Source organism: Macrosteles quadrilineatus, unplaced genomic scaffold (assembly GCF_028750875.1).
Source record: "Macrosteles quadrilineatus isolate MER2022 unplaced genomic scaffold, UCM_ALF_1.0 Scaffold_1__1_contigs__length_201487025, whole genome shotgun sequence".
Taxonomy (NCBI): Eukaryota; Metazoa; Arthropoda; class Insecta; order Hemiptera; family Cicadellidae; genus Macrosteles; species Macrosteles quadrilineatus.
Genome location: NW_026542594.1, coordinates 156146685 through 156160762, shown reverse-complemented (window position 1 = coordinate 156160762; position 14078 = coordinate 156146685). Strand labels below are relative to the sequence as shown.

At 35.4% G+C, this 14078-nt stretch overlaps 1 protein-coding gene across 2 annotated transcripts in view; it reads left to right on the top strand.

Moving 5' to 3' along the window:
- The window catches only part of LOC128988122 (mucin-2), a 46618-nt gene extending 32971 nt beyond the window's left edge, over nucleotides 1-13647 (top strand). For both annotated transcript variants that reach the window (XM_054409342.1, XM_054409350.1), the window contains 5 exons: nucleotides 2354-2456; nucleotides 3317-7136; nucleotides 7857-8075; nucleotides 10714-11052; nucleotides 12112-13647. In XM_054409342.1, coding sequence (XP_054265317.1) covers nucleotides 2356-2456; nucleotides 3317-7136; nucleotides 7857-8075; nucleotides 10714-11052; nucleotides 12112-12552 — 4920 coding nt within the window. In that variant the 5' untranslated portion in view covers nucleotides 2354-2355 and the 3' untranslated portion in view covers nucleotides 12553-13647. The remainder of the gene's footprint in view (nucleotides 1-2353; nucleotides 2457-3316; nucleotides 7137-7856; nucleotides 8076-10713; nucleotides 11053-12111) is intronic.
- The last annotated feature ends 431 nt before the right edge of the window (nucleotides 13648-14078 follow it).

Below are 14078 nucleotides of genomic sequence, written 5' to 3'. Positions count from 1 at the left end.
AAGCATGCGGTTCTTTAAGAGTATTCGTTGTACAGTGACAGTGTACGTATATCCAGTGTCTTAGATCATTCATAGTTTCACACTGAGTTTCCTTTTTTTAAATGTGAACTAGATACTTCACTGTGTTTTTCAAACTTTATTCTATCTCTTCCTCCCTATCTTTTCCAAAGTCCATTAGCAAAGTACTTGGATTACATTTTAGGGTAGCACGCTTTGTTCCAAATTTGCTGGCAAAGTCACAGCCCGTTAAAATATGGATTGCTGGGAGAACTGAGCAAAGGTTACTTCCAAGCCTGTTTGCTATAATGTGAACTAGTACATATCATAAAGTTCTGACTAAACCAAGTCGCATCCACAATTCCTGCAAACCTTCCGAAGAGAATCCATTCATAAAGTGTAAAGCCGACACTACGACATCTGTATCCGAAGACAGAACTATGACTCAATTTGATAACTCGAGCAAAAATGATCCTGAAATTTATCACAAACATGTAAACCTACGTTTTCAGACGAGTTCGGACTATTAAACCAGCACGATCGGACTATGGGAACGGGGGTTTATGGGGAGTTTTATGGAGTAAAAATGGATTTTTCCGATTTTCGACCCTAAAAACATGAAATTTTAGAATTAACCAAACCATTTTGTAGAGCTCATAAAAGAAATAATTTTGTATATTGAAGCAATGTATGTCCAAAAGTTGCGGAGATAATTTAAAAAATTTGTAAATTTAAAATTCCCGTGTTATTCTTATGGAGAATAAATAAACTGTTTTAGTTTGCTTGTTTATGGATATATTTTAGTCAAATTTCAACCTTTTTTCATTCATACTATGATATCAACGTTTCAATAAAAATATATAAAAAAACACCTCAATTCCTTCCCTGAAGCAGCAAACTTAAGTACTCATTAAAAATCAATGTTAAATGACATTGATTTTTAATGAGTACTTAAGTTTGCTGCTAGGAAGCTAATAGGAAATCAATCCGTCAATTTTAATATTTTAGTAGAAATACAGCCAGGTAAATGTTTGCTGATTCTGCAGGTTTGCTGCGGCGGTGGTATTTAGACCTTAGATGTAAAGAGCAATTAGTGTTATGTGCCAAATTCAAAAAACAGTTTTTTTTAAGATATTAGAATTTTGTTTGTCAAACAGAGTAAAAATGTATAGGTTAAATTTACATAAATTGCTCAACTACTCCTAAATAGTTATATTTAGGGCATTTTCGTAAATACAAAAGTTGTTCCTTATTGTATAAGCAACATTTATTGCAGTAAAAGTAACTGGCTATATATTACCGTTTTCGAGATATAAGCTCCCGATGAGTTTCATGTAATAAATGCCGCCGCCATTTTTAAAATGGCGGATTCTGAGGTTATGCCCACTCTGCCAAGCTGGCACCCAGGTGAAAAATGATAACCCACATAGTACCTACATGATCCCTTAGGGTGTTTTTCTATACATAAAATGCACACAGGAACCCCCCTAGCAAGTGGATTATAAAATGTTTAAATGGTGTTAACTTATTTTATGACGAAGTTATGATTTTTAAGCCCTACCTTTATAAGTAGTAGATATGTGGATTTTATTGTTTTTATTTGGTGTAAAATCTCATGAACTATAAGTCAATTTACAAATTAGTTTATTACCTTGTTGGTTGAAAATTGTATCTTGGTTGTTCATTGTTCACGTTATCATGCTTCACATCACTCTCTAAATAGTGATATGAAAATGCAACATGTTTCACTAATTAATCAATATTACATTATGTTAATCTTTGCGAGATTAGGGTAGGGTTAAGTTAAAGAAAGAAATAATTAAAGAAAGTAGACCTTCCTTTAAATATTAGTTAGTTGATAACTGATAATATTATGGTAATATTAAAAACATACATAAGCTCATCCTTATCTAGTAATTTACAAACGACTCTCAACATTTATTTATTTCATAAAACTTAATAAGCCTAATTTAATTAATTTATTTCAGCTTCAACTTCCAGATTAAAATAAAATATATAATCAATATGTTTGTTACTACCCATTATTATCACTACATACTTCAAATAATACAATTTAACCCGGTCTACATTATCTCTTCAATAATGAACAATAACTTTGATTTGTAAGCTTGAAACTGCTTGAAAAATGTTCTATTAATTTCATATCAGAAATTTACTCAACATGTCAGGTTAAAATGGGTTATGAGGACTAAAAATTAGCTGGATAAAAAGTAATTTTTAATTTAATTTCAATGCCACACTTAATTCCAACGTATAAAAACTATTAAAATGGTATCCTTTCTATTCATTATTATTAAAATAGTAGGTACTTATGTAATCTTATGTCTTGTTACAGCCATGAAGCCTGTAAGATGGCTGGCTCTGCTGGCCTGTAGTCTGGTGGTCTTTGCTCAGGAGGAAGTCGACAATGAAGAGTCGAGGAAAGTTCTTGGGTCCAGGTGAGTGAAGATTAGACAAACCATTTACAATAAGCTGAATAAATGCTTTCAAATCCTGAAAATGAACATCAACTGGTTTTGGATGTGAGTTAATGAGATTCCAGTGATCTGCTGGAACATTTTCTATTTCAAAATCAAAGAAACATTTAAGATTGATAACATTAAAAGTTAATAAATAATGAGATGTAGATTTCAGTTTAAGTAGACAAAGTAATCCGAGCGTTTTGCCAAAAATCTGATAATAGTCTTAGGTTCTCTCTAAATAACTGAATATATCTAATATGACACCAAAATATCTGGTATATATTGAATAAAACCTTTTTAACACTGAATCTGCAAACCTATGTATGTTGGAGGGGGTTGCCGGAATTTTATCCCGCTGGAATTTTACCCCCTGGGCAAAACTGACGTCACAATGACGTAGTAACCTGAGTGGCCAAAAGTTTGTTCGCGGCCGTAATTTTACCCCCGCGGATTTGGAAGTCTAATGAAAATAGCCAGAGCGTAATTAATTAGATTAGTGATAAAAACCGGAATTTTACCCCCTGTCCGTAATTAGCGTTAAGACAACTGAAGATGTGCTATTTTAATGCTCTGTACTTCCTTTGTCATACCTTCAACAGGGTAGCGGATTTTTATCCCCCCGGATTTTTACCCCTTATTTTTTATTAAGGTTTGGTATTTTTTTACAGAATAATTCAATTTTTTTATAAATTTTTCTTTTTGTTTTAGAATCACTACATATTGATAATCAAGATGTTTGTAAATTTAATCAATTCTTATTCATGGAAAAGGTAATAGACAATATCCAAGCCCTCTTTTATTCACACATTAACTGACTTATTATCACTGATTTTCAGTGTAGTGACGTCTGTGTCAGTGATCATGGACCACGGGAATGGTACCAAGACATACATAGCAGATGCAGCAGGTCAGCCAGTAGACCAGACAGAAGGTGCGGTAGGCAGCCCAGTGGACCTTCTGAACCCTGATCGCTACGAGTTTTACACCTTCGATGAAACAGGAGACCTTGTCAAGAGGCTCATGACTTTGGACCAGATCAAAGGATTGCTAGCAGGAGGTGACGGCGAGACACTAGACAATCCTTCTAACTCACCAACGTTCTTCCACGATTCTCTATCGTCATCTCACATTGATGATTCTGACTTAGAACCAAACATGGCACAAGGCGTTCACAGTGTTGTAGCAAGTGTGCAAAATGTGCTAAGAAGTGAGTTAGAAGCTTCAAAAACAAAGGTAGTTACAAAACCTCCATTAAGTATACCAGATTCAATTTCATCGTGGAGTATGCTCTTCCCAGCAATCATTGGCGACTCTTCAGAAGCTCTGGATGATGGAAGTGACACTGGGAACAGTGTGAATGAACCAATCATTGGAGGAGACAGACTTCCAGCATCGTCTAATATTGACCAAGCACAAGTTAAAGTAGAAACTGAGAATTCACCTCAAGATAAAAATGATACCACAACAGAGAAACCAACAGCTGTTCCGCCTATAATTCACTTTTTAGAGATCCAAAGTGTGCCTTCTCCAATGAAAGGCCCAACTAAAGTACCCTCAAATTTGTTGTCAACTGCAGCAGCATCAACCTCTACAACTGAAACCCCCACAACCACTGCTAAATCTACATCTCCAGAGACATCCATTCAGGAAATGTCTGCTTCAATATCTGATGTTTTATCTCAGGTTACAGATGACCAAACATCTGGAAATCTCTTAAAGTCTTCTGAAGATAGCACCATGACTGAGGACCCCATATCTTCGCCAACTACACAAACCGTTAAAAAAGAACAAAGTACTGTGCCAACTAAATCGACAGAAAAGTCACCGATTAAAATAAAACCTGTTTTGAAACCAGAAAGCAGCAGTATTAACCCTGTGACAGCTAGTCCTCAAGAGAGTTCAAACAAGAAAACCTCAACAACAGAGTCTCCTTCATCAGTAAAACAAACAACAGAAGGAAGCACCAAACAAAATGTGGTGGCGCAGACAACTGTTAAAAGTGATACTCATTCAACAAAAGTAACAAATAAGACGACAGATTCAGTTGTATCTCTATTGACTACTGTGAAACCGAACATTACAAAAGTAAGCACAAAAGAAACCAATAAAAATAAACCTTTAACTCCTGCAGCTTCATCTGTAGTCAAACAAAAAGTACGGCCCACAGCTCCTAGTCAAACTACATCAGTAAAAAAGAATACTATAAAAGTACAATCTGTAACACCATCATCTTCAACAACTGGAAAAGTGCCACCCAAGAAATCAAGCAAACCAGTAGTAAATAAGACATCTCAGAACAGTGAAACTCTAGAAGCCCATGGTAGTGAAGAAGTTGTTAAAATTATTCCAAACAAACAGGCACCTTCAGTGTCCAACAAAATCAAAGTCAACCAGACTAAAACTAATATGACCGCATCTACACCAAAGCCTTCATCAAAACCAAATATGAAGGTCTCTAGCAAACCAAACGCATCTGAACTGCCCCATGACTGTGCAACTCATAAAACACCCTCCACGGGAGATACAAAAACTAAAGAAAAGATTCAGGTTGCTGCTTCCACAAATGTTAATGAAAGAATACAGCCATCTAAACTTAAAACCCCAGAATTCCAAGAAATTAAAACTGTTCAAAAACCAAGCAGTCAAAACAATAAAGTAACAATAAGTAAAATTAAACCATCAGAAGACATAAAAATTACAACTTACAAACCATCAACTAGCCAGCCATTCACAACCAAACAATCTGTACATAAAATATCAACCACTACAGAGAGACCTTCAAGTGAAAATAAAATAGCGAGTGCTTCTAAAATTCATGAGGTTAACAGTTCATTATTGGATATTAAAGATCAAGCCCCAAGTCTGCAAAAAAACAAATCTGAAATAGTTTCTTCTTCTAAATTATCAGCTTTGAGTTCTACAAAGAATAAGAATACAGTTTCTGGGGAAGAAGGTGCAGCATCTAGCACTGATGAAACCAAAGTTCCAGTTCCTCTAAAAAATCCCCCGAAGATTCCTTTGGATGAACATGAAGAACATGATAAAAACTCCACAGATCACAAAAAAGAAGCGGATTGTACTCACTCCAAAAAACCTATCCATACCTCAATCCAAGATAAAATTAATGATTCCATAGAAGATTTTGCTGCAAGTAATTCTGAAGAAATAAAAGTTACAACTTCAACAACTGCTCCAACATCTGAAGTGACAACTGATGTAACTTTTAAAGACTCAACAACAGAGGATTTACCGGAAATGACAACGAGCGATTCCTCTGATGATGTTTCTAGAACTACAGAACAAGTTGAAGCAGAGGCCACTGAACTCCCAGAGACAACAACACTAAACATGCCAGAAATGGACTTTGTGAAAGAGGGTATTTCAGCAGTCACAAATATATTACTGGACTTAAAACCTCCTCTAGAACCACAACTCCAAATGGCTACAATTCCTCTGACGGAGTCAGCATCAAATATTGTTAACAGTCCTCCAGTTAAGGGAGAGTTAAAACATGCTGGTTCTTTTGAGGATTTTGATATGACAACAACTGACGTTCTAGAAGAAAATAGCACATCCTCTCCATCCTCAACAACAGAGAAGGAATTATTAGTATACTTTACAACCACCACTGTTCTAGATGCAGATCCAACCCTAAAACCAGAATCAGAAAAAGAACCAATCATATATTTCACAACTACAGACGCAGCAGAAACTGAAACTGAATATCAAACCACAGAAAGTGTAACTGCTTCTAATAACTCTAAGGACCTCAGTGAAGAAAACACAGAAAAAGTACCAGTTGCTGAAACAACACCCTCGGTAGACGTTTCAACAGTCAATAATCAGGAAGAAGAAATTAAAGTGCCCAGTGAATCAAAAATCATCAGCACTGTTTCAAACCAAACACTACCAACCAAGGAAAGCAAACTAAGTCCTGAGAACCTAAATGAAACCTTAGATTTAGGATTACCATGCAACCACACTCAGTCACAAAATACCGTGACAAGTGATAAGAGTGAAATACCCTTAGAACCAGCACAAAGTATTATATCAGAGGTAAATAACACGTTGAGTGAAACATACACTACCCTACCCTCAACCACACAAAGTGTTACGGAAACCACTCAAAAGAACAGTGACGAAAGCTTTAAGGTAGATTTTAAAACTGCATTACGACCAGAGCCATCAAAAATAGACCGTCCTTTTACGCAGGTTAAATATCCAAGTCTTCAAAATGCTTACAGGCCCTTGCAAGATCCTCCTGTAAATCCAACCACGGCAGTGGAGCTTCATCCGGCACCTCATGAAAGCATGGGCCTTGAAGCCACTACAGCTTTCCTGGCTGATGATGTGAGGAGGTTTTCAGATCTGTGTAATGAGCTCGCCTTTAGGATGTGGACATCCATCACTGGCAAAGGATCAATATCGTCGAGGAGTCTAGTGCTTTCACCTTTTGCTACTACTTCATTACTAGCAATGGTTTTTCTGGGAGCTAGAGGACCCACCTCAGGACAAATGAATGATGTTCTAAGACTGGATGACATGGTCACCTTCAATCCTCACCAAGTTTTGCAGAATGTAACAGAATCTGTCCTAAACTCAAGAAACTACGGAGTAACAACAGCTGCTTTTGTTCGAGAACTATACAGTGATAAGGTAAGAATTTATGAGATAGATGCATATTAAACTATAGAATACAGCTTATTAATTTTAATTATCCTATGGAAATTGATCTACATTCACTGCATATAATTAAGCGTTAGAGATTGACATTTCAATAAGAAGTTGTGGCAAGGTTTTTACAATTTTGACAGAAGCAACCAAACACTCATCCTTCACTCATATTTGGGTTAAAATACGCACATAGTGGCGTCCCCATCTTAAATAATTGATCATTGATAATTGATAATTGATAGGCCTGCGGTTTGTATGTAAAACGTTACAGTATGAGCTCAAAATATATTTGCCCCCTCCGCCCTTTCCTTGCTAGGAAATGTTTCTCTTTGTTGCGCCCCCAAACAAATCTAAAACCACTTGTGCACCGGGGCCTGGCCCAATCATTTACTAAAGCAGCCCTGCTGCTTGACCTGTAGGCCTACTTAGAGGTAATATGAAATGGACTTGACCAATATTTTTATGACATAAAGAAATAAAACCTTTTTGCTCCACCAGCATTTCTGAAAATGATTATATGGTGATTAATTTGTGAAATTTTTCTTATCCACAGTTTTATTCATTTTACACTGTCATGTATATAAGTTTTGGATATTTCTTTAAATATTATTTGTATTTACAGATTTTACAATTAGGTAGTTTATAAATACAAATGAGCCCACTTTCATAGATATAATTATTTTGTATTTTTATATATTTCAGCTCAAAGGAAAGATATTGGATTTCTACAAAGAGAGAGCCCAACAATACTATGATGGGCACGTTGAAGAAATCTCCTTTAACACGATTGGAGACATTCTTAGACGAAGGACAAATCTTCTGGTGAAGCGTCAGACTCTAGGAAAAGTACCAGAATACTTGAGAGGAAGCAACTTGAACTTGCGACCTCCTCTTGCTGCATTCAGTGCAAACATATTTCAGGTGAAATATTTTGAATTTTGCTTTTCCAAAGAATTATGGCTATCGTATATTGAATCTTGCCTGTGTCAAAACTTGTTTTTTTCTTAAATCATAAAGATGTTTCATTTTTAAATACATTTCATCATTTCTATAACCATTAAAGAGTGGTGACTGGTTATTAGCCCAACGTTTTGGAACCATGGTAGCAATCACCACCACTATCTCTTGTTTATATAAAATTTCAGGATGTTGGTTTAAATGTATACAAAGTTTAAAAGAAAAGTACAGTACCTGGGGACCGAACTTTGTTCAGAGAAAATCTTAAGTATACTCTGAGAGCAGTCTTTGGTCAGCGTTAAACGCCGAGCCAGCAATTCGTCGATGCTCCTGTTGAAGATAATCAGCCTGTTCTTCATCATATTGTTTGGCCATAAGATCTTAAATTATTTCTTAAATTATTCACTCTTAGATGCGCTACTTGGCCGAAGTTCTGAGACATTTGGTGAGATGTATGAGCTGGGTTGGAACTGGGTCGGTTGTAGACAAAGTGGTAAAATTTGTTTCCTGACGATCGATTGTAGCTCATTCTCTTGCAGATTATGTATAAATTTTTGCTTCTGAGGTCTTCCGCATTTCATTTCCTTGAAAATTAAAATTGAAAACATATAAAACTGATATGTACCTAATAAACCAAACTAAATATAACTGTCCTTAAAAATGTTTAGTATTTTAGTCCAAACTAACCAATACAGTTATTTTTGTTTACACGCCAAATGAAATTATGACGTTAAAAACAGCCTGTATTAGCTGTTTTTTGTTAACTACAGCTACAAAAAGGTATTGACGATAACACATGGGCACTTTCAAGGGCTGTAGGACGGAAACTGGATTTTTCCCAGATTTGTGACCAACTCCAATCGATTTTTTGTGGTCAAATAGCCATACTAAACAAAAAAATCCAATCCTCGGAGAAAAAAAAATGTTTGCCCGTACACACAGTTGTTCTAGAGTATATGATTAAACGAACAATTTTAACTGCCTTATATATTATCACTTTCTGCTGAGAGTCTTGACTGTATAGATCAAAAACACTATAATAAAAAAAAATATATGAACAGGAAAATTATCAGCCACTGCTTGAAATACAAACAGCAAATGATCAGCCTAGCAATTTTTATTTTTAGTGTTTGATATGTTATATGATATTGTTGAGGTTGGTGCGTTGTTTTAAGAGAAGGCAGAATTTTGCCACTCAGAACTTTCAAATGGAAAATAAACTTTTGAAAGGAATTTGAAGAATAAGAACCAGCCACATATGTAAGGAAATAATACTTACTAGTGTACCTGTTGCTCGAATTCGAGCAATTGCGAAGCATTACAGGCGACTCAAAGATTATGGAAATACTCACGATCTACACAACAGTTAGATATAATCAAAATCCTTTGTAAATATCTTTTCTTTTTTCAAAAAGCTGATCTTGTTTTTTAGTGTTTTAGTGTAAAAAAACAACATTATTTCTATTTCTTCTACTTGGTTGTGTTCTATGACTTTTTCTATGTTTCCATTGTTTGCAAATCGGTTATTTCAATGATTGCTCAAAAAATGTAGCACAGTGTTAATTCAGTTTTATTTTTAGCCTATATCAAATTGTATCAGGATTTCTTGCTCTTTTCCATTGTAATTATTACACCAACCCAAGTTTCGTCTACAGATGCAATATGCCAAAGAATATCACCTACGTACAATCTCCAAGAAGTGGTAAAAGAGGCAGAAACCAACCCATACAATAGATATAAGTTAAATCCATAAGAAATAATTTTAAAAGTTACTGTGATATTAGGATTTTCCACTGATTTGGTAATAGAACATTATATTGCAAAACATGACACGATGCAGAAGAAAATCAATTTTAAAATCAGAAAAATCCATTGCAAATACTGTACTTCATTTTGACAAATTCAATAAATCACAATTTAAATATTAACAGCTGTTGCATTAGAAAGTAGTGTAGAATTATGCATATGGTCGTAATGTAAACAAATCTGAAGAGGCAACTTTAAAGGCTTCTGGGGCAGAGCCCCAAGGGAATTTACCTCTTTCCTCTTTTGATGGCTCATCTACAGACCAAGACCTTTCTTTAGAGACCCCTACCAAGTTTCTACGCCCAGCCGTTCTCTCAAATTAGCTGTGACAAAAACCCCATTTTCCTCCATAAGAATAACATGGGATGGGAATTTAAAGGCCACGGGGGCAGAGCCCCAAGGGAATTCACCATGTTTTTCTTTTGATGGCTCATCTACAGACCAAGACCTTTCTTTAGACACCTCTACCAAGTTTATACGCCCAGCCATTCTCTCAAAATAGGTGTGACAAAGAAAAGCAGTTTCAAATTAATATATAGATTCTGCGATGAATGTATTTTTATACTACCAATAGTGCACAGTAAAAAAAATGCTTTCCTACCATAAAAACAACCATCAACAATATCACATCAAATATAAACATAATAAAACTGCTAGTCAGCTGATAATTCACAACTACACACCGCCCCTTTGTACATCTTGCTAGATTGAAAATCCCTCCTTTCCAGGGAGAGATATTCCAAACTATAGAGAACATTTGATAAATGTAACTTTTAACCAAATATACTTATTCCAGACCGACTGCGACCTAGCATCAACAGATGGTCGAGATGGGGAGATGTACTTTGTAGTCCGGCCTTCCACACGCCAGCGCCGCCTGGTGCCAGTACCAGCTGCCGTGTGGCGTACTGGGTTCCTGGCAGGTTACGAGCCAGGTCTAGACGCCACAGCTGTTGCGCTAGGCACAGACTCTGTAGCCAGCACCATCCTCGTACTGCCAGGCCAGCAAGGCCAGGTCGCACCAGGGGACGGCCTCGCCAGACTAGAACAGAGGCTCATTGAAACATCGTACCGACGAGGAGGCTGGACTCGGCTACTCAGAAGCTTACTACCTCGACCAGGTCTGGAGCTACAGGTCAGTATTAGGAGTAATCGAATGTTGTTTTTTCTTATGTTTTTGTATCATAGCTTTTTAAAACCTTTTAAGCTTCAGATCTTGACCAATAAAATAGTTCTCATGACATTGTGAGCTAAAACGTCATCAACTTAAATTAAACCGTGAAACTCTTTTTTATTTATTAACTTAGAGTTAAGGTATTAGTAAAAAATATCATTTACTATTACAGAAATTGTTTTTAAATAAACTTGCAAAAACACCAGAAATTCAAAAGTATTATCAACATTAAAAGAGGTTAGTTATATTATAATTTCTAAACAGTAGTGTTCCCACTCTCCTTTTTCCAAAGAACCTAGAAGAAGTTATATATTGGTAAGCGACCTGTATTTTTCTGTGAAAATGATGAGGAGCGCTCCCACAATGGAAAATTTACGGCTAAACCACTGCTTCTAAAAATTAACAACACCCATGCATGATACCTACCATGCCTACCACACACCCATAGAAGAGTTACTACTACAAATTGCACTGGAAAGAACTAAAGTTTGGACACATCCTCCTTTTTTAAAGTCTAAGCTAGGCAATTAGTAAAACTTTTACAGCAATTTTAAATTGAGTAAATGAGTTTTCACAAAAATGCATAGTGTCCATCTAATTTCGCTAAAAATGTGTGTGTTGGGTTTTATTACAGTCATTTATCATCTATGTTGTCTAACACTAGTCATTTGGTGTAATTATTTTTTACACTACTATTTATTAATTAGCTCAGATATTTTAACTTTTATTTTCAACTTTGACATTTTTTTAATTTTATGTGAACAGCATTTCAATTAGGTTTCTCAGCTTACAAACACCCAACACCCAAACAAAAAGCAAAGACTGTAGACCTACTGCTTTTAATTTTCTTCTGTATAACTCCTGTTGTCCATAACAAGAACCACCAAGAGCAAGAAAAAATTTTTAAGATAAGTAAAATCACCTGATATACTGTTGATACTAGTACACGGTAAAGAGACACTTTCCTTGCTTCAGCTGCATTGAGAATCAATTGGTTTGATAAATGTCAATGTGTTACAGGTTCCCAGATTCTCCCACAGATCTGTACTGAACATAACCAGCACATTGCAGAGGATGGGTCTGAAGGATCTGTTTAATGAGAACAAAGCTGACCTACGAGGTCTCAATGGTCTGTCCAACGACCTCCACCTGTCAGACATCGTACAGGTCAACACCTTCAGCACCTGCGGAGAGGACACCATAGGTGCCAGACACCACATAGAGACCTACCCCGTGTCCCCACAGCGCATGGGTCGCGATGACCCAGAACAGTACCCTCGGCCAGAGGACCTGGAGGACCACGACCTGCTCAAAATCCCTTTCAACTTGAGGCCGCGACAAGCCAGACTTCCTGACAACCCTAGACTGCGGTTCGACCGACCGTTCCTGTACATGGTGCGACACAATCCGACGGGCATGATCCTACACATGGGGAGGTTTAATCCGAGACTCCTACCCTGAGCTCTTCGTTCTAGTGAGCTGAAACGTCTCGGTGATAACCAAAATTAATTTTGTCGAGTGAGAGGACGCTCGAGACAAAAGTATTTATGACTGATGTTCAGTATTATTTTAACCATTGATCGTTTGATGACCAATGCTTGAAATAGGACATATTGCCATGACAAACTAGAGATTACAAAGTGTGATTTCATCAGTTCTAGATGTAAAATTTTAGATATAGTTATATGAACTTTGAATGTGAATATGCTTTATATTATTAATAGCTTTCTATGTTTTGTCTCAAATAATTTTGTATTATTTTTGTATAAATTTTTTTCTAACAGTGTTTGCCCACAATTCGACAATATATTGTTGTCCTGAGTTCCTACAATGTGCTCAAATTACAAATAATAAATTATTATGAGTTTTTTGAGATAACATAAAATTGTTATGTCTTTAGTGAATGGCTGTTTAAGTTGTTTATCCCAAAATCTCTAAGTTTGGCCCTGTCAGAGTAGATTTGCCTGTATTGTGACCATTCAGTGTATCTGTGAATTAAGTGTTTGTCTTTAAGAGATAAGTCACTAATCCAAGTTATTAGTCAACAAAAGAGATTAAGCTTCAACAAAATACATTTCACTAAATGCATTTAATTAAAATATTTGAAAATACTGGCATGAACATGATAAAAATATCATAACACTTGAAAAATCTATGTTGCTGTTTCGACTAACAGTCTACGAATTTGTAAATGACAAAATTTAATATTATTCCTTTGCCAACCTAGTATGGCAATTACTAGCTAGTCTACAAACAATTGGTTTTGATTGTGCAAAATTATTGATTGTATTTGTAAAATTATTGATTATATTTTAAGAAAACAAAAATAATAACTGATTTGATGATTATAAAAAATTACTGAAATGTACTTTGAACAAATTAATTTGTGAATATTTAGCTGTAAATATGTTTGTAAACACCAGAAACTGTTTTACTATTCTTCCTTATCCCCTGTTTTCATTAACAGTTTAAAACAGTATTATATTCTGTATCTCAAATGTACATTGATTTTGACCATGAAGAATGTTATACTTTTATTATACCTGTGTAATAAAATATATTATGTGATACATAATATGTTTATTTAATGTTGTATTTATCTTCCATAAAACATACATTAAAATGTGATAAGTTGTCTGGGAAATCAAATGAATAACTCTTTTTAACATGGAGAGCAACAGATTGACTCTTAATAACTAAACCTTGAGTGGAACTTATTTTTAAATAAAAATATACATAGGAAAGTATTTTCATTAAAAAAAACCAAGCTCTAAATTGGATAAAAAATTACCTGTCAAATAGGAAACAAAAAATAGAAACTAAATTTAAGGATATAATCATTTAGTTTGATTGCCAGCACAAAAGATAAAAAACACAGTCTCTCAAGGATCAGCTCAGCTAGAACATTAAATGTGTCATTTTTGTTGATAAGATCGTTCACATATAGTTTCAGGAAACACAAAAACAAGTTATTAGTATTATAGTAG